Genomic DNA, 25,355 nt, shown 5'->3' on the forward strand with positions numbered 1-25,355 from the left:
AATGAAAATCGATAGGAGATGTTGCGATCTCCCTCATAGTAAATATAGACAAAGAGATACCAGTGCAACAGGTTCATGGATTTGGGGAACAATCCAAGCTGTGTGAAATTCTTTAGTCTCTGGCAAAGTGAAAAAAAATCACATCTAACTGTTGTCCTTTTAAATGTAAAACAGCTGCTGCCTACTGGCACTGCCTGAATGCCTACATACTTGACCACTTGACGGCAGAATTCCAGCCTCTACTTTCCTGTGGTTGCCTATCATGACATTATTAACGTCTGTTAACGGCATTTAAATGTCTGTTTACCAACACTGCTGAGGAAAGGAGAGATTTTTCTTCTGCTAATATGTTCTCTGTGAATTTGAGGTGGGCAGAATTTTGTTAGTAAACCACTCACCCCATGTGTTGATGTCCTCTTTCCTCCAAGCAAAACAGAACGAAGTTCACCTGGCATCGGTTGGACCATGAGATGTCCCTGCGGGTGGTGCTGAGCTACAGGTGTATTGGACTAGCTTGCGGAGATATGTAATTCCTGGAAGCATTATCCCTGGGAATATGGGCACAGAAGAATGATATCCAAGGGCTATCACATAAGCCTTTCTAGAGCTGCAGTGATTTCCCTTTCTCTGCTGCTGTTTGCATTCAGTTCTGGGAATCCCATCAAATACCAGAGTGGTACCAATGGCAGTGTACTGGCTTTACAGATGGCAAACATCCACACCTCTTCCTCGCTGTGTTCAAGGTACCTGACTTTTGCCAGTTCTAAACAACGCTATCTGTGCTTTCTGCACCTAGGAAACAAGAGTAGAAAGGCACTGAAGCAAACCCAGAGTAAGTCATCAGATTGGCTAAACAGATTGGAAACTTTGGTGGTCAGGGATTTCAGCTATGTCCGTGGCTGCTGCAACTCAGTGTGTTACAACCATAGTATGAATTTATTTCAGATGAGTTTCAGCCTCCCTTTTGCCAACAGGAAAGGGGTAAATCAATAATGTTGACTTTTTATTCTTCTTACTCTTTTCTTAGCATTATACAACCACTTGTAATCTTGTTTATTTAGGCAATAAGGCCTTTAAGGGACTTTGATCAGCCTGGCTAAAGTTTCTTCAAAGATTAACTGACGTTCTTTAAAAGTACATCAGTTTCCTCTTAAGCAGGTATTTGCTTACCACATAACTGGGTGTTGAGTGCTATGTAGTTATAAAGTTTGCCGGGCTCAGCTGTAGATTTCCTTAAGACATACTGCTGACATCACTGAGTCTCCTCTCAGACTATTTTTTTTTTCTCTCTCTCTCTTTCCCCCTCCCTCCCTCTCCTCCCTCCCTCTCTTCAGTTTCTTTATTCAGGTAATTCCAACTCAGACTTATTCCAACTTGTTTTTGACTGACAGTGAGGGAAGGGAGACTCTCTGAGGGTTGTGTTTTGTGGTTTGTTTTTTTTAAACCATGCACACATGCTTTATTGAAAAGACATCCAACCTCTTATAAAAAAGATTGTTTGACTTGACATGACGATAACATCTAGTAAGGAATCTGAACATTGCTCTTTTACAGGTAAGAGGTATTTGTCAAAAATGCATACATGCTTAACAGTGCTTTGGAAACTGCGGAACTGAAAGCTAATGCGTAGGTTCTTTTCTTATTTTTCTCTTATTTTAGTAATCTAAGGATTTAGAAACTGTCTGTAAAAGAAAAATGTTTGTAAGATTATGCCTTCTTGTGAACTTTGAGATACAGGCAGTTTAGCAATGATAAAGCAAAATCTGTCATGGTTTGGTCTTTCCACCGATGCAAGCTACTGAATGTGAGATTTGTAATGTATGTTGGCTGATATTTTTGTATTTTGGGGAGGGGGGCAGATACTGAATGTATCTTTGTAAATGTTTGCCTGCCAGACACTTTTTCTTATAGAAATACATAATGCTTTTTAGGGTCTTAGAAGCATATCTTTCAGTCAGTTCTTGTTCTTTTTTCAATGCAGAACTCAGTTTTCATTGACATAGTGGGAAAACTTGCCTAGAACTTTATCCTGTCCCTGTTACCTATCTGTATAAGAAAAGATTATGTAAGTTTTCTGTGGTAGGTATAAAGAATGTAAACATGTCTGAGTTGGAGAACATCATGCATTTTCTTCCAACTTTTGCATGTATCTTCATAATACTTGTTTACAACAGGTTTGGCTTATCCTCAGTAATCACAGTCTGAGCCTGTGGTGCAAATTCCCCTCTACTTCAGTGTAGCTTGTTTTTGCCTCCCTTTTTATTTTCAAATAGAGACCATGCTGTAAAGAGATTTACAGATAAGTTCCTTTTTTCTCCATGACGTGCTGGTCATAAAAAGGAACAAAGCTGGCTTTCCTTTGTGAACCAGGAGTATCTACATTACTTTTTAACTAACCTTGTTTCCTCGCTTGCCTTTGGTTGTATTGTATTTCTAGGGTCTTTCCGATCACAGTGCCTGCATACCTATCTACCAAGCCTATTATCTGTGTTCTCCTGTGATATTATTACCTGCAATTTCTTCTTTTAAAATTGAGAGGGAAAGGGGGTAATTTGCTATTACAGAAATGTCTTCTTTATTTCCTTGGTTGTAAAATGTCACTGTGCTCTCTGCACTCTCTAATACTTAGCTTATAGGAGGGAGGAAACAAGCCTGGAATGTAACATAGTGCTGGTTGTACAGTACAAACTGGCATCACTTTTGTAAAGTAGAGTGTAGACGAGACCAAAAACTTCCCCAAGAATTTCATCCCAGTAAATGAGGCATGGCCTAGAGACAAAAACAGCAGCAGATGACTTCGGGCTTCAGTCTTCCAACATACATACAATACTTCAGTCCTGTTACTTTTTATAGAATTTCAGTGAAAACAAATAGTTCTTTTTTATCCTGGCTCCTGCAATGAAACAACAAGCCATCAGCCCACAGCCCTGATTGGAGATGAAATTTTTGTTTGTCCAGATTTCACTAAAGCAGTCTGGAATATTATTCCCTCCTCCTGTACTGTTTCTCTCAAGACACACAGTTCACATGGACAGGCTGTGTTCTTTGGGAACAGGTAGAGACCAAAGCTGTGAAGTACCATGTGGTACTCTTGAGAGGGGCCAAGAAAAACAGTAACTTAACTGTTTTGCATGCTGAACCTCAGAACATTTTGAAATAAATTTTGATTCACTTCCAGGAAAAAAAAAGCAGATTATGGATGACTTTTTTTTTTTAATGGAGGAAAAAGTCTTTACTTTATTGGCTATATTGTGTATATGAAAATTAGAAAAAAATATTGGCTGGAGTATAAGTTAAAAATCAATCATTTCAGTCCAAATGAAATCACTAAATGTTAAATACTTGAAAGCTATCTTCCTCCTGAGCTGTCCTTAGCTGAGATGAAAGAACATTCATGACTTGAATGAGTTACTATAGGCTAGAGGATCATTTTAGCACTCAATGTGTTTGTATCATTAATATGGTAAACAGCCTGGTGTTAAGCATGTGCACGCTCTTGGAGTAAACAGGGTACAGCTGGAAAAAGTAGCTCCCTTGTATTGACTGTGCATGAATTAGAAACGCCTGCTCATTCTATACCTATCTAGCCTGAACGGTGTGAAACACACATGGAGAACAGCCAAAAACAGTGGATACATTACTAATTGGGCTAGAGGAAGAAATAAAAAATGGCAAGTAAGAACCATAGTATCTTTCCCTCCTCCTAAGTGTATGAAGTTGTCTTTGTATGACCAGCACATTCTGAGGTTCACAGTAAGTTAGAGGTCATGGTCAGGCAGAAAGGGAGCAAGCAATGACATGAATGCTGTTAAGTATTAGCATCCTTTACTGGACAAAATAAATGCTTGTACATAAAAAGGGTAGGCATATATTTTGGGATAACACATCTGCAGTCATTTTTACCTGCTGAGTAGAAAGGTGTTTGGCAAATTTGATCTTCCAGCAGAGCCCTTTGGAAACCTTGGTCTGCCTTTGGTGAAAGGTTGAAACTGAACTGCAGGGACATAGTTTGGACTCAGCATGTATCTCAGGGAAGTACCATGGTGGTGTGCAGATTCCCTATGTCTGCAGGGCACCCTTGGGGATACTGGGAAGCCTTGAAATCTTCTAGTCACTAAGGCTTGAGGATCCCCTTGGCCTCCTTGCTGAGGAGATGTGACTCATTTTGCAGGTGTCAGTGGTGAGCTTTTGATCATTTTGTTCTAGGCATTTCACTACTTGCAAAGCCCCTTCCCTCCCTGCACTGTGTCTGCCGAGGTATGAGAGCCAGCTGCCTTTCTGTTGCCTCCCAGGAGGGCTTCTTGATTAAGAAATGTCTTTCTTCCACATGGTTCAAAGTAGCCCCTGCAATTTGACCTTCAGGGCATACTGCATTTTAGCTGGCTTTTAAGGTGGAGGGGAGGTCTAAAGCTTCGGAACTGCAGCTTCGTGCCTTTTAAAACCACACTTGAATCCTTTCTGGTTTGTTTTTCTCATGGAGATTGTCAGCTAGATTTGTCCATGCTTAGAGAGCCTAGGTAAGCCACCTTCTCTTTGTAAATCAAAAGTGATAAAGTAAAATAAGTCTTGACTGGAACAATAGTATGGCCTGATTAGATTAATTTAATCTCCATTGCTTTAACTGAGGTGATTCACTCTTGGTTAGATCATAGCTTGCAGGATACCTCTCTGGTTTTACATTATGAACTTTTACTTATCTACAATTAGCACTTTTGCATTGAGGCTACATGATAAAAATGTTTATCTGTTGAATAAATGACTGTAATCTGTGATGAAGCAGTATATATAACAGTACACCTACTTAGATGACTTAAAAGGTATATTCTTAGCATGAAGTGATGAAGACAAAAGGGAGAAATATATGATCAAAATTTCCCCTTTTTCTGGCTCTAATTACACAGCCTGACAAAAACATATAATAAAATATATGTTTGCAACATTTTGATCAGTAAATAAATTCTTCCTGCTTAAATGATTTTTATTTCAGTCAACATTTTCCAAGGAAAATGTCAACCAAAAAAATGTTTCTGAACTTTTCTGACCTTGTCTGTAAAGGTCCCTCTAAGCGCCCCCTTGTTTTCTGTTCAATGATGATCCCTCTCAAAGCTGCCTACCCTTACTCCTGGAAACTCCCATGCCAGCTGTCCTCTTCTGAACCCCCTCCAGCCTCTCACCCAAGCAAACAGCTTCAGTTTCCTGATGCCTTATCCAGAAATAACATTTCCTGAAAGTTTCCTTCCTCATACACTACAACACCAACCCTATCAACAGTCCCCTCTCTTGACACTAAACAGTCAAACCACAGCTCTGGGTGCTGCAGCAATGGATAAAAGGACCGAGGAAAGACAAGTAAATATGTGCTTTCTGACTTTCACAGCATTTGAGCAAGGCTGGGCTTCATTCACACACCAAAGGTATATCAGCATATGGGAGGAGGTGTTTGAATGATACAGAGCACTTGCAATTCTGATACCTTTTCTTAGGCAAATGACAAAACATTCTTGCAGCAATGCAAAAGCTTAGGATGAAAAAAATAAAAACCTTAAAGGCAACATTTTATTTTACTACTATATTGAGTTTCATTAACAGGCACACTTGGTGGCCTCTGTGGTACACGGTAGTTGGTCTCGACTGTTCCCAGCTTACTGGTTTTAGATCACAACTTCTCTTTCCCTAAGATTAGGCAGAAAGTCAGTTGTTACAAGGGACCCCATTTATAAGTTATAAATTAACATAGGGAACGTCAGCTCATGGGTGCTGGCCTTCAATATGTCTGTTACTTGTGAAATGTGCTACGTAAAATGTGCTGAAAGCTCTTGTCAAGGCACAAAAAAGAGTCAAGGTTGAAATGGCCTGCAGTGTAAAATGCTTCCACAAGGCTAGAGGAGAATGAACATAACTCAGGCAGGTGTGGGAAAGTTAACAATGCTATTTTTATCTATGTATAATGCACAAAGAAAAAGCTTCAGGTCTGGTTCTCATTCACACTGTGGCCCTTTTATACTGCTATAGGAAATTAGAGGCCAGAAGGAGTTCTTCAGCTGGTGGCATCACACCATGAGCTCCAAGTTCATCTTGTGAGAAGAGATTTCAACAAGCAAAATTCATGGAATTATGCCATACTTCAGTTAGCTTTGCCGAGGCCTAGAAGTCTTTTGAACTGCCAGGAATCCTAATGATATATCTTATTTTTCATCATATCCTTGCTCTTCTTGAGATAATTATGTCAACACACTTGAGGCTACAAAACTCAGTCCCTGTCCTCAGTACAGGTAGCAACATTATGCGTGCTTCATCCCAAGTCTTGAGGAAGTGCCTTGTCCTTGAAGTTCGCTCCTACTCTGTTCAATTGGTGCAGTTTAAAGAAGAAAAAAACCCCAAACCAACAAAACAAACAAAAAGATGTACTGAACCTTAAATATATATTTTTTGGAACAAAGAATGTCTAAAATTTAGTGTTGATTTCTTTTCCTGTCAGTGTAAAATGACCAAAGCTGTGACTTCATTATGACCCAGAATAATATTTATCAGTAGTAAACCTCCCTCCCCTTTGTAAGGTCTCAGATGATAGGGAACATAAAATCTTATTTTAAGACCATTTCTTAGTGTTTAAGTGCAGAAATCCATGAAAATATTTCAGTGAAGCAATCCCAGTGATATATCCTCCTACTGCACCTTGGTGTGGGATTCTGCCTTTGCAGATATATTTCTGGTTTGTAAGCAGTAAAAATGTAAGAGGGATACACCATGCCTTTCAGTGCTACCTTACTTCTTTAGATCTTACAAATAATGATCACAAAATCTAGGAAAAGCTTTTGTTTCTGATTGCTTTATATGATCTTAAGGAACTTGTTAACCACCCAAGTTGTCACATTAAGACTGACATTGTCACAGAAGTCAATAACCTTTGTGTTCTCACTAGAAACTTTGATTTAAGCATGTTGCTCAACATTAACACTGAAATCCACAAAAAACTGGAAGAAGGACCAGATCCTCATTCCCTAGCCTCAGAAGAAAACAATGGTTAAAGTTTCAGAATTTGATCAATTCCTAAAACTCCAGGTGCTATTAACAAAAATTACTTCTGATCTTCAGCTTTGCTCAGCTCAAGACAATACATGCCACTGAATGGCTCTGGTTTAGTCATCTTCTCTTTTTCAGCTGATTACTAGCTCCATCTTGCTGAATGGCAAGTTAAGCATGGTAAAAAGCGGAGGTAGATTTGAGCTGCACTGTGAAAAGTGGAACCTTCAAAAGAAGCAGTGGTGACAAAGATGTAGGGTGCACGTTGTTCACAGGCAGGTCCAGATGGAGGTGCGTAGGTAAGACCATCATGGATGAGGGACTCTTTAGCAGCACAAGCATGATGACTCCCTACTTTGGTAAGGGACGTGGTGGCAGTGTATATGTTGATGACATAGACAAGCAAGCTGATGTTTGGTAGGGAATGTCATAGGCAAGAACCTGTAAAACAAAGCAGACATATCCTATATCTTGCTTTAGATTCCTAGATAGCTTGCTTTTACAAAAGAACCTTGTTCATCTGCTTCAGTGCATAATTTGCATTCTTTTACAATAATTAATAATTTCCATGTGTGATGGAAAGAGTACATCATGTTGTGCAATCTTACATTGGATTCACACTGTACAGCATCTTCTACAGGATTTAACCTGAAAGGCTTCATCAGCACAAGTCAGAGTGACCTGTATTTATTTAGGATATTCCTACTTAAAATACATACATGTACTACATAATTTACATATGTAAGCCTCATGCTTCCAGGAAGAGTGGGGGTAGCTTCACATACACAGGAACAGTTGATTTCCATACAAGCAATAAACTTGGCACCTCTCAGAAGCATTGGCCTTGCTATATACGTGCAAGGATAAGATGAATCTCAGCTGTCTGAAAGTTAAAGATCTGATCTCAGCTCATCAGGCACTGCAAGGAGATGCGCATCTCCAGGCATTAGAGGAAGAAGAGCCACACTTACTGTGTGGAGGTGTCCAGCTCTCTCCACTGACTCTGGTGCCTTAGAAGACTAGCTCAGACTAGATGGAAACCTTTTAGAGAACTAATGTGAACAAAGAGAAATTTTGACCTACAGAATCCAACAATAGGCCTTGCAGTGCATGTACCTTTAGAAATGACTCAGTTTGGTAGATGCTTGGCAGCCAAATCAGAACTACTGTCTCGCAGTGAGTTTTCCAGATGTCTGGTGTTCCCAGCCAAATTTTAAGAAAAGCGTATCTCCAAATTTCTTTCAGATGAAATTCACTGTTAGATAAAGAAGCATTATTCAAGATATCCCAAGTGTGTAGTAGGCAGAGTCATCCTGGAAAAGGAGTGCCTCCAAGAAAACAAATCACTTGTTATCAATGCTGATGCTGAACATAGCCTATAATCAGAGCAAGTTATTTCTCACCATGCTGTAGTTCCTCAACATGCTTTGCAGTCAGATGAACAAAGAGGACAACTTTAGATCTGCTCTAAATGATTTCAGATCTAACAGCAAGTGAGGCATGATGCAACACAAAGGAGGAACCTGCTAGATGAATGATGAGCAGATGTTTGTTGAAGTTGTAATGTGTCTTAAAATAGGTGTATTTTCAGGATTTGGTTGGAAGCTGATGAAGGGGGAATTTAATGTATGTCAAATGGGAAACTATTGTGGAACAGCATAAGAGAAATCTAAAACACGAGGGGAGCTAAAAATCACAATGTGTAGGCTTTGATGAGTAAGAGGAATGAGATGCCAACAAAGAGCAAAAGAAAGCAGAGCTATGGGGGCCAGGGCAGTAGCTGTGGAAATGTTAGGCTGTGAGCCTTATGGGTATGAAATAATGAAAGAGATGTTTGCATTAATGAAGGAGAAAATTATGGTCAGAATGGAAGAAAGGAAGTAAGATTTTTACACTAGAAGTTTGAGTGATTTGGCCATGGGACAGATGAGAAGGACTGTGAACAAGAGGCACATCGTGAAATGGTTAATTAATAAACTGAAATTCTGGACTTGAAGAAAACATGAATTTTGGTGATACTGTGGCATCAGGCTGCTTACAGACAAGAAGTCTGAACCACACAGCAAGTGGAGCAGAGGAAGTGCTTTCAGAAAGGACATGTCCTTTTGGGAAAGACTAGATTTGACAATGTGTCATCAGAAGAGTGAGTGAAGGAGTTTTCTGCATTGCCATTAAGCTGTCATCTGACTGGTAGAGTCACAGTCTCTGGGACTTTCAGCAATGGCACTATCTTAACCACATTTGAAATATGCTGCTGCAATTTGATATATTTATAGTCCTGCTTAGCTACTTCTTACAATCACTTAATGTTTAGCAATTGTTTACAAAATACGAGTTCTGTTCAATAACACTAACATATAAACAGCACTAAAATAACATATAAGCATCTACTAGGTCTGCTTACACATTTCCCATCAAGTATGTTTTTGAATGAAAATGGAGGCTTTATTTAATTAAAAATTACAGGAAAAGTACAGAGGGTTAGAGATCAAAAAGTTTGATTTTTCCACCGAAAGAATGATCTCTTGTGGAGATGTAGCTGATTTCTTCATACCCTAGTTATTCTTTATGCCTGGACTCCTCAGCCAGACTATATTTCCATTGATGTATCAAGCCTTATAACAAGGTGACAGAAAATAATGGGGAATGGTGGTATTTTTTGTTCTCATAAATCAGGCTGCTTGGAAAACATCAAAGTGACTTCTGAAATTCATGGCATCTGTAAAACTTACAAAAAACAAGGTAGAAGTTGCTGAATATTGTAGAATTTTAAAAATAAGTTTGTGGTATTCTGAATGTAGTCGGAAACTATTCTCAGCAGAACATGAACAATGTTCTATTCAGTCTAATTACTTCAGTGATCAAAGCTAGACCTTCCCAAGTTCCCAACTGTAAAAGATTGCGGAGCTTTTGAGATGACATGGGATCATAAAGGAGCAGTCATAAAGATAAGGTATGTGTAAATAAACAAGCAAAATAACCTCCTTTGAGTATAAGGAAATGTAGTAACTTTGAAAAACAGCATGAGCTTTTTTTCTTGTTTGGGCACATTATCACTGCTTTTTTTCAGGCTGTTCTAGCATAGCACCACAAAGCTTTTATGGAGGTTCCCAAGAAACTATAGGACAAAGAAAAATGACTAGTGAATCACACAGCTATGTCCCCAGATCCCAACAATGGGGACAGGCATTGCTGCTGCTGTGTTCTCCTAGAGGAACAGTAGTTCATTGCACAAGATTCACTTGTCACTGAACCAGCCAGGAAACTCATGTGGTCTTTAGAGTTACAGAAGGCTGAGATTTTTCAGCCAAAAGTCTTATGGGCTGAAAATGCAGATTTAGGTCAGATGAAAGATATAATGAATTCATATGAACAAGATAGAGCAGCTTAGACTGAAAAAGTCTGAAAACAATTTTGAAAGGTAAAAAATTTCATTTTGACTTTGTGAAAGCAAGATGTTGAGATCTGTCATTTCAAGCAGTGTTTTGTTCCTCACCTGATTTAAATTAGACACACACAACACATATCTATACAAGCGTCAAAGCAAAATGAAAGGTTTAGTTTTGCTTTGAACAAACAGTGTCTTCCATCCAGAATGACTCTTTTTTTTTTATTTTGCCAGAAAAGTTGAAACTTTTTTTTCATTTTTTTGTTTGTTTTGATATTTTTGGTTTGGCGAGAAAATCAAAAAACATTGATGTGCACCAGTACATTCATGCTATTTCCTCCCTTTCAGAAGCCACAGTCTCTGAGCAGACTGAGGGGTCTGTGTCATGGAAATTGGCAGGGATCAAGTAATTTGGGAAAGCAATGAGGAAAACAAATATTCTTTTCCCTCTGATTCCTTGGGAATTTATCTGGAAGACATACAATCCTGGGCTGTGTAACCTCCCAGTCAAGAAACTCAGGAAACATCTTTGTCTTAAAAAAAGTCTATATTTTTTATTCCAATTTTTGCAACATAAGAGTGACAATAAGGTTCTGTATAATGATAACATTTTTCTGGTGGAAAGGAGAAATAATTAACATAGCATATTTTCATTTCCATCCCCTCACAATGAAAGGATACAAAACAGCCCACATTTTTAAATCCATGGGCTAACTTCAGCTTAACTTGGCAGGTGAACAGAGGCTTCATGAATTATGTTCTAACAAGCTTCATGAAACTAGGTGGTTCTGTCAGTCAGAGAGACTTTATTAATGCCTTCATTGAGAAGAGGAAATCAAGGGGGATCAGCCTTAACCATACATCAGAGAATCCCCACGGAGGAGAGTGCAATAGAAAAGGCTTTGCACGGAGCTTGCATGTTGTTTCAGCCCTGGGGTTCACACTGGAGATGCAATAGCAGGAGGGAACGGGGCTTTGCTGGCTGGCATATGGCATGGCGACTCCTGCCACCCCATGACCTGCAACAGCAGCCCTTGCAGGAGGGAAGGTGTGGGCAGGGGTAGAAAGGTGGAAGGTAGTCCTGCAGCCTGCCCCCTGCCAGGCTGCTGTAGGTGACAAGACAAGCCCTTTGCTCTCAGTCCACCACCTTTTACCAAGATGTTTATGGCCTGAAATACCCTACTAAAGGGAGCATAGAATGACACAGTTGAAAACTATCATTTCCATTTAAAACTCTCCAACATTTCTCACCATTAAGCTTTGAATTTTTTTTCATCCCTCTCATAAAATATCAGTGCATTCAAGAGTGTTACTAAAGTACTTCATATAAACAGAATGGAAACACATACCAGACAGCAGATTATGCTAGTTTTACTCTATAATTATTAATTTTTAAATCTCCTTAGCACTCCTCAAAGCTGAGTCCCAAGCAGGCAGTGGGGTTTGAACCCCATGCCCCTCCACTTGTGGACAGAAACAGATTATTCCCATGGATGATGCTGGAACTCTCTCCTGTTTCTGCTCTGAAATAACAGGTATAGCTAAACTCCTCTGGAGGTCTTTCCTCCCTCTCCTCTACATGCTTTCCTTCTCCTCCCCCCAAAATGTGCAGAAGTGGAAAAAAGGGCATTTTTCCATTCACTGCAGGGAGAGTATGAAAGCTTGGCACACAAGCAAGCTATGTACTGGAATTTGGGTGGGTCTAGGAAAAAGCACAGACTTCAATGGAAAACATATATGGGTGTGTGTGTATGTGTGAGAAAAAGCCTTTTAAACCTTAAATTAACCACATCCATGGATTGGTCAGGAAAAAAAAAAAAGAGAAACCTACCCTGAAATAAAAGTCTTGGGCAGTACTGAGAATAAGCAACCCCACACCAATATGAAAGTGTCACTGATATTTTTAATTTGTCTCTGATCACTTCAAAGAGGCAGGTGAAAGGTCCCGGTTTATATTCCAGTGCAGCATTTTAATGGTTTATAGGACCCCTGTGACCATTTCTGTCCCCGCAGGGAGCTATGGCTGCCTTCTGTAAGGCCAGTAAGGAGGCAGTGCTCGACTGGGGGCAGAGGCAGAACCAGGATGGGATGGGGCCAGGGATGGAGATGGGGATGGGGACAGTATGCATGAGCCCCAGGGTGACACCAGTGGCCTCCTGGGGACTGTGTTGTGACCGTTTGGGCAGTGCTTTGGCAAGATCAAGGGGCGACTTGACTGGGAGAGGACTTTGCTCTGAGACCATAGGCATAGGTTGTGGTTACTGGTCATTGCAGATGCATCCGAGACTTGCCGTTTGAGAAAATTATTTTGTGTCAAGATCTAGAGACTATTAAGGGCAATAATGGCACAAAGGGAAACGTACATAAAAGAAGATGCATTCACAACTGACTCTAGATAAAACAAAATCTCCCACATTGATACTCTATATTTGCAACTGCTTGAGCTTTGCAGAACAGGCAATTCATCATTTATGAAAACACACTTACACCGAAGTAATATTTTAAATAGTAAAAATGAACTTGTAATTTCTATGTAAGTGCATATATATATATGCTTGCCTGTGAAATATCACATGTCCTGATTTTATTGGACACTATTGCATTTTCTTTCCAGCACTTAAAAGTTTTAACATTTTGTTTTTATTAAGTAGCTACCAAATATTTGTTTGAGATCAAGTAGAACTTGCTCTCTGTTTATCAGACTTGGACAATCAAGGGAAATGGGTGCTTGGTGCAATTTGAAATCTTTGTAGTGCAGAGAATGTGGAGTAGGAATGAACATTTTTGAAGCTGCTGTGTCCCTCAAAGAGAATACTGGCCACACTTACTCCGTAATTCACAATAAAGTAATTCATTATCAGAAAATAAGTAAGTAGCATCACCTGTGCTTTGCCTCAGAGAGAAAGACAACCAATTTAAAAATCATTTGGTTTGGATGAGGGAAGTGAATGCTTTATCTCAGAGGCTGCATTTTGCTAGCATGAAAGAAGAGTCACTTTTTGAAAACATTTTCCACGGTATGAACTTGTTCACACAGGTAGGGCAATTCTTCATAACCAAATAACTTCCTGAGAAAATCAGCTTGTAACAAGTCTTAAGATGAAACCATGACAAACCTATCCTTCTTTCTTGGAAATGTGCTTTGTAGTATTGCAAAAATCACAAGGCCAAATTCAGGGATATGTCCTAGCCATGCAGAGAAGCCACAGATTTGGCTTAATTAGCAGGTTACTTTGCATTTATTGTTACTCTGCCTAGATGAAGAAGCACAAAGCAGCTACACCACACAGGTAAGAGGGACCCAGAAACTGTCCCAGAGGATAAGTTTTACTACTGTAACAGCATCCATCTTCCTGCTGGGTCAAGGTGTGCTAGATTTGATTCTGTCTACATTAGGCACTAGATGAACAAAAGGTTACCAGTGCACAGACCTTTAAATAAAATGTTCTTTACCCTTGCCAGTTTCCTTGCTTTTTGCAGCTCTACGATTATTTTCAATACTACTGAGGTTTTTACATATGTAAAAGGCACAGAAATTTTTTTTGGTGGAAAATTCTTTTCATAGACTGGTATTTCAGTTTTGAGATTTAGTGACTGCATAGAGATGGAAAATTATAGACACGTTTATTTGGGCAGTGTTTGTGAATGTGTACATACAGTGGGATATTTGTGGCGTACTAAGGTCATTCCTCCACCAGCATAATGTCTCATGGTATGGGCTAAAGGATTGCTGTGATTTACAGGAAATGCAGCTTTTGTATGGAGAGAGAGCACATTAAAAAATCTGCCACAGCAGAAGCCTGACACCCTTCAGGGAGCCTCACCTCATGGCCACACCTACACTGAGCTATGAGAGCACTGGTGTGCAATGACTAATTAAGAAACAAAACCCAACTTGACTGGGATACAGTGCATACATCACGCGATGAATTGGCATCACAAATGATAATTAAAAAGAGAGCTACTGAGCCACTGGATGTATTCATACTGTACAGCTGACATACAGGTAGGAGCTGATGACCCTGCTCATCCGAGTGAGACAAGGCTGGTGCTGGAACCTGGTGTCCAATTTTGGGTTTGAGGCTCAGGGTATCTGTACTCCAAGAAAGGAAAAAGAGGCACAAACCTCTCTAAAAGATTTGAAATATCCCACTGCTGCCTGATAAATGTCTTTCATGTACCAACTATGGTAGCTAAGAAACCATAGGAGAAGGAGAAGGAGAAGGAGAAGGAGAAGGAGAAGGAGAAGGAGGAGAAGGAGAAGGAGAAGGAGAAGGAGAAGGAGAAGGAGAAGGAGAAGGAGAAGGAGAAGGAGAAGGAGAAGGAGAAGGAGAAGGAGAAGGAGAAGGAGAAGGAGAAGGAGAAGGAGAAGGAGAAGGAGAAGGAGAAGGAGAAGGAGAAGAAATGGCCCTGGGGAAGGCAGACTGCAGATGTTTTAGCCAGCTTCCATGAACTATCAGCAAAGTGCTAACTTTTCTCCCTGCCTCTTGCATAACCATGACTAGGCACATCACTGTTCATTTTCAGCCACCTGCTGACAATTTAAGTTAAAAATCTAGAGTAGATGTCTGGTTTTGGTTTTGTTTGCTTATTTGTTTTTAAATGAAAGCAGATTTTTATTAGACCAAGAAATGAATTTAGACAAAAAACCAAACAAACAAGAAAGGAAAGCAGACAAACTTTCTGTCCCACTAACCCTTCTTCAGGTCTGAAACAAAACCAGCAAATTTCAAACCAACTGCAGATTGGCAAGTCAGTTACTCTGAGTTTAACTTTATTATTACTATTACTGAGTGCAAGAGTAGGCATCTGCCAGCTTGTGAAGTGATGGGTGAGTACTGTGGAGGTTAAAAACAAGGTGCTGTCCTTTACCTGCTGTGAAAGATGGAAAAACAAGGACACAGCCAACCTAAAGTGAGCAGGGAATGACAGTCCCAGCAAACTTAGGCAGCAGCCCAGTTCAGTACATTTGTGCTCCACGCTGACCTGGGAGGGGGCTCCCTTCCCTGTGAACTTTGCTGGGCTTAACAACCCGAGCAGCAGATGGATTCAGACTCATTATCTTCTATATTGTTATAAAACCCACCATCATGTGACTAAAATACTAGAAGGAAACACAGTTGTCACTTGGTTGTGTACAGAAACACGAAACTCCCTTGGCACATGAGCTCATGGGGTCAGATTATAGCCAGGTGATTTATACCAGGCAGTATATAAATAAGCATAAAGAGAAGTAAAATAGGCCTCTGGGAAAACAGCTCAGCGACCTTGAGCCCCAGCCCTGAAATCAGAGAAAAGAGTAGCACAGCCTCTCTGGGTGCCTTTGCCCCGCCAGTGCTCCTCTGGGAGCTGTGCTCCTGCAAGGTGGCCTGTCCTCCCGCCAGGATGGAGAAGGTGGTGGGAGCTGTGTGAAAGCACACTCTCTCAGCAGCCAGAGCCGCTGGCTGGCAAAGGGCCCGTTCCCAAAAAGGGAATTAAGTACTTAAGTAGGACTTAGGTAGGCTTTAGTTGACTAAGTGAAAAACTATTTTGCAGAAAATCCCTGCCCAGCTTCTGTTTTGTGCTGGAAGTGCTCCACACATACAGGTGTCTCCATTTCTGCACCTCATTTTGCTGGACGCCCAACACTCTCCATTTGGGCATGCCACAAAGCACCCTGTAAGATACCAAATGGATTAGTTTATTTCAAGTCTAAGCAAGAAGAGCCAGAAATGAGGCACTCCTTGGCTTGTCTTCAACGTTCTCCGAGCATACCCCCTTCTCTACTTCTCTACCTCCCTTGTGCATAACAAGGCTCCCAAAACTGTGTGGCTGCTGCCACTTGTGTTCCCAAATCTGACCATCAAAGCAGGTGGAGGTGAGACTCCTTCCTGTGTCTGAGGTGCATTGTTCCCACATTTCCACTCTTGCAGGTGAGTTCACTGATAAGAAACTAGGGAGATGGGGAGGGGAGACTCTGCACTTCCTAATGAAGCTGCATCACTGTATGGATGAGGATTTGTAAGGCCAGAAAGCAAGAAGGTATCAACATTACTCTATGGCCAAGCTGTTAGGGTACTCAGCTGGCCATGGAGAGTGTGAGCTTCAGTCTCTGCACCAAGAATTACTTATGTGTTTACACTCTGGCTTCCTGAAGGGAAAGACACCAAAACTGTCTTAACATAGATGCAGAAACATCCCAAAACATATTTTCTTGGCTTTGATTTTGAAAATGGCTATTTTGTTTTGACTGGCACATTAAGTAAACAAATGAATGAAAAAGTGTGTTTGCTTGTGACCAGTCTTGAGGAAAACCTCAGCCCAAAGGGTTGAAGTCTTGCAAAATTTGAAACCATTGAAAAGTCATATAATGGAGAGGTCAGGAATAGGTCAGTGCTGTGAACCTACAGCAAGATACTTGCAGAACACAGACCAGTGTGTGGTCTTGTGAGAAACAACTCTGCTGACACAGCTACATGTTCCTCTGGTGGTGTTGCAAGCACAACTAGTTTGGATCTTTTGATTCACAGAGAGGAGAGGAGTGGGATGCTAAGCAAAATGGAGGAAAATAGGATAATGAGAGATACCCTTGTGGAAAAGAGAAATACCTAAGAAAGAAGGGAGGACAGAATGTAGCTACTAAAAGCCCCCAAAGGCATCCTAGAAGTGAAGAATGAAGAAATAGTGGCAGTGCCTGCAGAACAGGGCAACAGTAGGCATTAAGCTCTCTGAAGGTCTAGTCCTGGCCTTAGTATTGACTCCTTACATTGATTGGGATAGGACAACACTCCTGTCCTCCCTTAGCTCAGTTCCTTCTCTGTGGTGTTACTGAGATGTTTGCCTGTGCCAGAGGCCTACTGTGAAGGGTCACTAATGTTCCTATAGCAGGTCAAAGATGTAAATGAAAGTGGAAGCAGGGTGTGAGCTTGATAAGCATAACACAACAATAATGTCCCTTTCAGCCTTGCAGAATAATTCTGGCACCCAGCTCCCCAGAAACAGAAAGGACAGGCTCTTGAGAGTCTGTTTAGACTTGTCTGTGTAGAAAGAGCCAGGTAAGGTTTGCACAGCAAGAACGAGGAAAAGGTTAGAGGGTGGGAAAAGCATCACAGAAGAGGCAGTTTTCAAATGCTTAACTGGAGTGTTTGAAACTGAAAAGATTTTGAAGCAACAATATGCCAGCAAAGGAGACATTCGAAAGTATTGAATGTTGCACTGCTGAAGAAAACTATTTGTAAAAATAAAAAAGTGGAACAGGTTTCTGGGGAACCTTTCTCTCTTTTCCAGCAGAATTGTATAAACCATATTACCAAACACAAAAGGGAGAGTTTCAGAAACTGACCAGTTCTGAAAGAAGACTTTGGTGTACATGAAGGTTCCTGGACTGAAGGCTCTGCATGGCCAAGTCCCCTGTTCATCTGCAGAGCCCAGGGCAGAGGCTGGAGGGCAGATTTTTAGAAGGATGGATGGCTCACTTGCAGTGTATTAGCTGTTCAGACACTAGTGGTATGTGCTTTTTCTCCACTTGGAGGGCTGATCCAGAGACCATCACTGGAGCTTCTCCATTAACCTCAGTAAGCTTTGAGTCATCTTTTGCCTTCTCTCTGCCTGCTTGGTTGTTTTCCTATTTGCTTGCATCGGTGTAGTTTCCAAGGCTCATCTACATAAATCAATAGTTACTGCAAAGCTTTACATCCTGCCCTTGAAAAGAACAAGATTCCTGTACAAATCTCCCTCAGAAACAATGTACCATGAGACTTCTCCAGCTTTAACTCACCTTCCATGGCCAGATGTCAGGCAGGCAGCCTAGGAGAGATGAAGATGGATTTGGGTTTTCACTTTCTGGACACTGGTCTGTAAATGGCTGTTGTTCTGGCCCTGCTGTGGGTGATGAAAAACATGCCTCAAGCTCCCCCACCTGCCACTCACCCCCACCTCTGATGCAGTTAGATCTGCAGCCCCTGGCACTACCCTGCCTGCAGGCTCGGCTGTGCCTCTGCTTTCTCCCGTTCCTGGGTGCCCGAGCCTGGGGACAGTCACCATTCACAGGGCTGCCCTGTGCTGACGGGTGGCTCTACGGAAGGATGGGAAGCTAAAGGCAGAGCTTTGGGAACCGATTTTGACTTGAGGGGGTATTTACAGTTCTCTTGGCTCAGTCCTTTTGTGAAAGAAAATAAAAAGTCGTTAATTTAGTTTTTAAAGGCAGCATCTTTCACAATATGACTGACTGCCAGCCTGCCTATCACCACTCTCAGCGCTGATCAGTCCTAGCACTGAGGGACAATTATGAAGTCCAGGGCAGCAGTATCTGGCTGTATGACTGCATGCTGCAGCTGGTGGTGGAGGTGGCGCATCCTTTTGCAACCGCTGCTTCCCTCCCTCTACCTCTGTTCTCTCCTTTTGTATTCTATAAGTCAGCTACAGAGGAGGATTTTTCTGGCTGACAAGTGTGCAGCATAACCTGGTGCATAGCCCAAAGGGAGGAGGGTGTTCATGCTAGGCAGAGCACTGAGAATTCAGGAGGGGCTTTTATAAGCTACTGAACCACATAAGACCTAGGAAAGATCTAAAGATTATGTAGTTCTTTTCAATGTTTTCTGTCCTCACCCCTGCTTTTTTTTAATGCCAAGCCTGCTAATGGTTTATGCTGGTTGAAAAAACAGTTCAAGTTTTGCCCCTGTATCAGAGTGGCAATGAAGCGTGCGTGAGGGTTTGCTCGAGTGGCAAAGCTTATCTGATTTGAAAAAAACAAAACAGCTGAGGCCATTCGAAAAGTCATGCTCCTGTACACTTTTAATCGGTTGTGTCTGCCAAAAGAGATCTTGCACAAGCAAATCTGGCTTCATGCAACAGGAACATTTTTGCATGTATGCAAGCTGGCTTCAACTTCTTGATAATGTGGTCTCTGGAAGCAGTGTTAATGTGCTTGTTATATCCCTGGCTGCTGGAATTACCTTAATATCAAGGTATTCATGGTTGGTGGTTTGGTATGTAGCTCTACATTTTATTGACTTTGTCTGCACTAAACTTCCTTACCAGCATGTGCGCTGATGGGGAGTTTCCTTTGGCTGTTCCAAAGGGCTGGTGAGGAAAGGAGGTAATTCATGGGACAGTAGAGCCGTAGACAAGTCTGAGACAGTTTTATTTTCTTCCCTCTTGAAATATCTGTTTCCTTAACTCTACTTCAGTTCACTTTTATTTGCAGCTACAGTTTGAATAGGGTTTTTTTACAGTAATAAAAAATACTTTATCAGTTAGCTAATGGACAGTAGATGTTCTTTTAATTTAAAAATGTATACTACTATTTTTATTCAGGCTTGTTTGCTTATATTAACTTACTGTGTTAGACGTGTTTTCTGATTTAGAGGGAAAGGAGTAGAAACCAAACAAACCAAAATATTTCGGCAGAGGTCCTGGGAATGGTTGTCAGGGTGTAGAGTATCTGAGGTGCCTGTATAAGGTATAAGATGGGAAATAGTAATGCAGGTATTATAACATGGGTTTTATACATATGGACACCCACGAATCATTTATTGTGGGATATCGTACTAGTCACCTCACTCAGGAAGCAGTGGGGAAGTGGAGGACAGGGGAAAACCCTTGTCTGAAGCCCAGTTTTGTTCCGCTGTTGGTTTCATCAGAGTTTCTTTCCCCAGATGACTGCTGCTGGCTGCTGCCAGTGATAAGGGAGGGGAGCAGAGGCAGTGCTGCTCCGAGACGGCGTGACAGATCCTCTCTTCCCGTATCAGTGTGTCAGAGAAGAAGGGAAGTATTTCCGCAGGGAAAGGAAACCAAGATTAATTTCCCTGGGGAAGAAAAAAGCATTAGAGGAATTCAGGATCACACAGGAAAAAGTGATGTAAGAGAAAAAAATAGGAAGCAAATCAACACAAAAAGTACCCTACCACCAAAAAAAGCACCAGAAATTGGCTGGGATCCATTTCAGGAAATCACTGTAAAGCTGAGTAACTTTGTCACATACAGAAATACAAATCAAGGGAGGACACAAAAGATGACAGGGGAGCTCTGATACAGCCTCTTTCATCTATGGCAGACTCCAAAACTAACAGCTCTGCCATGCTGACCTTACATGTGCAAGATCAACTTTACACATGGGAACAGTATAGAGGCACAGTGAGAAATGGCTTTGATTGTGAGTTGAAACACAGTTTGGAGCGTGCCAGACATTGCCTAGGGCTGCAGCACAGCTTTACTTCTCAGGTTAAGCCTGAAATGGCAAATTTTGCAGCTGTCCGTCTGTTGGCGTAGCCCAGGGAAGACATTGTGCCTTGGAACTGCCTCCCTATCTCCCGTTTGGTGGGGGTAACTCTTCTGCTATGGCATTTTGGTACATCTGTGATGTTAGGTGTCCTCCACTGGGTCTGGAAATGTGGCAGGCTGCAGTCTCAGGATTTTCCCCATTCAGGGCTCCCACACAGGGAACAATGTATTTCAGGGCAGAGCAGAGGCAGGGCAAGAACTCTTACCAGGCCCTTGTGCGGGTTGAAACTGTGGACCCAGCTGGTACTGCAGGTGAATGGTGTGGTGTGTGCATACCAAGTTGGGTATATGAAGGAAGTATCAGAGCCACAGTGTATGTGGGGCAGAGGTGCTGTGCACAGCATGCCCAGTGCATCCCAAACATGCCAGATTTATTACACATGCGCCCACCATTTGTGCAGAAGACAGGTAAGTCTGCTCTTTGTCAAGTCTGCAAGCCCCGTCCCTGCCCCACCAGCTCAAGACCACCAGCTGGAGCACTGAGCAGGGAAGGTGGAGCCTTGGCTGTCTCCATCCTCTGGCCTCCAGAGGAGGAGGAGCCGTCAGCCCTTGGGAGCTGCTCCCAGGAGTAGGCGTCCAGGTAGGCTGAGCAGGGGGATGGGATGGGGACGTTCCCTGGAACTGGATTGGAGAGACCAGCTATCTCCTGGCCTAGCAATTTGTGGCAGTGAAATCTGTTCTGACAATGTAATGTTTGTGCCTGGAAGTAATGGCTATGGGGAAGTGTGCTTGAGAGGAAGATGTGTACTTATTTCGGGACAGATTTTTGCACATATTTTATATCCATGACTTATCCAGGGTGAGGCTTGGTGTGGGGAATGGAGCCTCTTCACTAAGCAGTATGCATTTTCCTAAAAGGTTTCACATTAGAGGTTGCATGTATTTACCGCGCACTGACAGTAGTGCTTGATTTTGAGTTTGTCTAAAGAGCAGTTGCATGTACGCTCCTTCCCACCCTTACCCCTCCTACGCCCCCCCCCCCCATTTCCTCCCGTTGTTCTTTTTCAGATCACTTGAAGGTTTTTTCCTGTTTATTATCCGGACATGCTGCGCACTGTGTTGATTTGACTGTCACATAAGGAATCTCCTACTGGGATCATTGATGCATTCCTTTCTTTTATATATGTATATATATATGGCAATGGCTCCAAGGCTATGGAAGAGAAATGTTGGTGATTTAACCAAAATTGGAATGACCTACAGGTGTTAATGGGAGTTAAGTTTAATTACCCTTTCCCAGAAAACCTGCAACAGTGTGATGAGTATGGTCATAAACAAAAATTCTCCTTGATTGACATAACAGGAAAGGTACTTCAGTGAGCAATTATGCTGATGTCCTGGACTGGCACATGTGTGTACCACAAATATATCTTGTACTTCCTGCAAAATTCTTTTAAGTTGCTGTAAGGAAGACGTTCTTTTTTTTTTTTTTTTTTTTTTTTCTGCAGTGGTTCACGAAAACGAATCACTTAAGGCTCTTTTTGAGGAAAACAATGGAACAAAACAATGCTTTTTGTACGACCTGCCAAAGCACAAAGGATGCATGGGTTGTTTTTTTTCTTTGTTGTTTTTATCAGCAGGAAGTTTTGTTGTTGGAAACGACTATAACATGCACTGTCCTTGCTCTACGTAATCACTGTCTGGTCCTGCAAGCCTCATCAAACTGGCACAGGCACCGTTCTGCTTCACTCTGTGGGCTTTGTTCAGTCCTGAGTGTCCGCACACTTACTCTCCATCCGGACTGATGCACAGTAAACAAACTTCAGGAGTCGGGTGGTCCAATGATTTCTGGGTTCGCGCAGGTCAGGGCCCACGGCTAGAATGCTGACTTTGTGAATTGCTTCCTTTTTTTTCCTTAGACAGCTTAAAATCAGAGTGCTGTACAGTGCAAACAGCTTCGAAGTGTTTTCAGGTGTAAATATTCGTTTCCAAAACTCGACTTTGATGTGTTCAGGTCTGCTTTGTTTCCCTTTAGGTTAGTTGTAGGTTTGTAACAAAGAGCCAGATCCGATTGAGTAAATCACTTGTGGAAGTTAATTGTTCACAGTGAAAGCTGGTCTGGCTCATTTTGCCTCCGTCGCAGGAAGAGACAGAGGTGGTGTGCTGGATCTGCGTTCTAAACCAAGCATTGACGCGACTTTAATTTTGATCAGATGTCTCTCTTCAGGGCATTAAAGAAAACCTGCTCAGTAATCAAAAAGAGCCTCTTCTCTAGAGAAACGTAAGAAAAAAAATTTAATTCATTTTACAGAAATAAAGTACTAATATAAAATTTCAGCTTTGTCAAATTTCTTTTGCAGGCTATCATAAAGAAACCTACTTCTCCATATTTGGTGGCCACCAGAATCAAAGAATGATATTTTTTTTTTACTGGAAAAAAGTATATCAAATTATTTGTAATGTCAAATTGTATGATGCTAACTCTATATTCCAACTGTCTTTATTCACTGCTGCTGTGTTTAGATTATGTTTGTGCCTTCTCTCCATCAACATTTTCAAATGCTTTCAGAATCAGTTATGTGCTTTGATTTCATTAAATAACAATCTTCTTTTATTCTCTCCTTAGGACTGAAACAGTGAGAATGGAAACCACAAAGATTAATATGTCCCGCATCCCACTGGTTAATGGAGGCATCGACACTGCCATGCTCAAGGCACACAAACCCCGTGTGATGTCCAAAAGTGGTCACAGCAACGTGCGGATAGACAAAGTTGATGGCATTTACCTACTCTACCTTCAAGATTTGTGGACTACAGTTATAGACATGAAGTGGAGGTACAAACTCACCTTATTTGCTGCTACTTTTGTTATGACCTGGTTCCTCTTTGGAGTTATCTACTATGCCATTGCATTCCTTCATGGTGATTTAGAAATAAACAAATTCACCCCAAAGCGTGAGCCGTGTGTCAAGAACGTAGACTCTCTGACTGGGGCATTCCTCTTCTCCCTGGAGTCACAGACGACCATTGGCTATGGATTTCGTTTCATTACAGAGGAGTGTCCTCATGCCATTTTCTTACTTGTGGCCCAACTGGTCATCACCACCTTGATTGAAATCTTCATCACAGGGACCTTTCTGGCTAAAATTGCAAGACCTAAAAAACGGGCAGAGACTATTAAATTCAGCCACTGTGCTGTCATTACCAAGCACAATGGAGAACTTTGCCTGGTGATCAGAGTAGCAAATATGAGGAAGAGCCTTCTGATACAGTGTCAGCTGTCTGGGAAGCTTCTTCAGACATATGAAACCAAAGAAGGGGAGCGGATCCTGCTGAATCAAGCCAGTGTCAAGTTCAATGTTGACTCCTCTTCAGAGAGTCCATTTCTCATTTTGCCTTTAACCTTCTACCATATTTTGGATGAAAGCAGCCCTTTGAGAGATCTGACACCTCAAAATCTCAAGGAAAAGGACTTCGAGCTTGTGGTGCTTCTGAATGCCACAGTGGAGTCCACCAGCGCTGTCTGCCAAAGCAGGACTTCCTACATCCCTGAGGAGATTCACTGGGGCTATGAGTTCGTGCCTGTGGTTTCTCTCTCTCCAAATGGAAAGTACGTTGCGGATTTCAGTCAGTTTGAGAAGATTAGGAGAAGCACAGATTCCACTTTTTATAGTATGGACTCTGAAAAACAAAAACTAGAGGAGAAATACAGGCAGGAGGATCAAAGAGAGAGGGAACTGAGAACGATGTTATTACAGCAGAGCAATGTTTGATTGAATGGACAAACTATTCTGATTAATCCTTTTTGCAAACTGAAAAAACATGCTCTCTGTGATGTATGTCTGCTATGAAACCAGCAGTGAAGCCCTTTTCAGCAAATAGCTTTGGTGTATAGTAAACCTGACCCTTTGGCTGAGTTGTTGATCAAGTATTTTGTAATTAGGCAGGATTTCTTTGTTCATGATCGTGACTTAGCAAAGTTGGATTTGTATTAAGTCTCTGCCTTATACCACCACTAAAAGCAGACACACCACTTTCCGTTTGGAAAGTGAAACTGGATGCACTGTGCTGATTCCTTCAAATATTTATTTGACATGGTTTTACTGTGAACATGCATTTGCAGAGACAGCACACAGTACTGCTAGAAGAAAATATGCTCCTTTAAAATACATATATTTAAAATGTATATTCTCGTACCAGGTATTGCCTTCACGGAGATTCCTGGCACTTAAAGTAAGTTGATTGGAGAGACAAATGGTTGGATGTGGGAAGAGCCTGCAGGAAGGTGATAAACTCCTTCTTAAATCTTGAAGGAGGGTGACAGAGTAGTCGTGATGGGTGGTGAGGAAGGGAGCTCACTCTCTGTCTCTGCTGCTCAGAGCTTGTTTTGCGATCACTCACTTTTTTAACCTTGTTAATGGCTGATTTATATATCATAGCAAAAAGGGGAGATGAGGGCAACATACAAAGAATCATAACAGTAATCAACTAAGGTTAAAGCTGGCTTTGAGACACCTGTTTTTTATCGAATGTAAATAGTTTGTAATAGCAGCATAACAGCACATTTCTACAGATTGCTTGCTTTGCTATGGACCATATTTAATTTTGGTTAGAAGAAAGCTGTAGAATGTCTGTAGACAATATTTACTTTTTCTGGCAACCATAAAGGACAAACATTCCTTTCATCCATTTCATTTTTGGTCTATTAAAACCATTCCATTAATAAAGGAATTTCATTTGAGCA

The 25,355-nt window shown here is 41.5% G+C and overlaps 1 protein-coding gene across 4 annotated transcripts; it reads left to right on the forward strand.

The window, feature by feature from the left end:
* The first annotated feature begins 880 nt into the window (after window positions 1–880).
* On the forward strand, window positions 881–25,355 carry KCNJ15 (potassium inwardly rectifying channel subfamily J member 15). Of its 4 annotated transcripts, XM_074816865.1 has the most exons (3): window positions 881–981; window positions 1,526–1,554; window positions 23,238–25,355. In XM_074816865.1, exon 3 carries the CDS (start codon window positions 23,254–23,256, stop codon window positions 24,382–24,384), a length of 1,131 nt encoding a protein of 376 aa, XP_074672966.1. In that variant the 5' UTR covers window positions 881–981; window positions 1,526–1,554; window positions 23,238–23,253; the 3' UTR covers window positions 24,385–25,355. The 4 variants fall into 4 exon arrangements, with proteins under 4 accessions (XP_074672966.1, XP_074672967.1, XP_074672968.1 ...); XM_074816866.1 differs by lacking the exons at window positions 881–981; window positions 1,526–1,554 and adding an exon at window positions 1,229–1,347; XM_074816867.1 differs by lacking the exons at window positions 881–981; window positions 1,526–1,554 and adding an exon at window positions 22,018–22,473.

The sequence above is a fragment of the Strix aluco genome, chromosome 2 (assembly GCF_031877795.1).
Source record: "Strix aluco isolate bStrAlu1 chromosome 2, bStrAlu1.hap1, whole genome shotgun sequence".
NCBI lineage: Eukaryota > Metazoa > Chordata > Aves > Strigiformes > Strigidae > Strix > Strix aluco.

What these genes read in the sequence shown, in the direction of transcription:
- KCNJ15 (XM_074816864.1), top strand. Translation starts at nt 22,825, where the DNA reads ATGTCTCTCTTCAGGGCATTAAAGAAAACCTGCTCAGTAATCAAAAAG. An exon ending in AGCCTCTTCTCTAGAGAAAC is followed by an intron (nt 22,893 to 23,237) that starts GTAAGAAAAAAA and finishes TTCTCTCCTTAG; the next exon opens with GACTGAAACAGTGAGAATGG.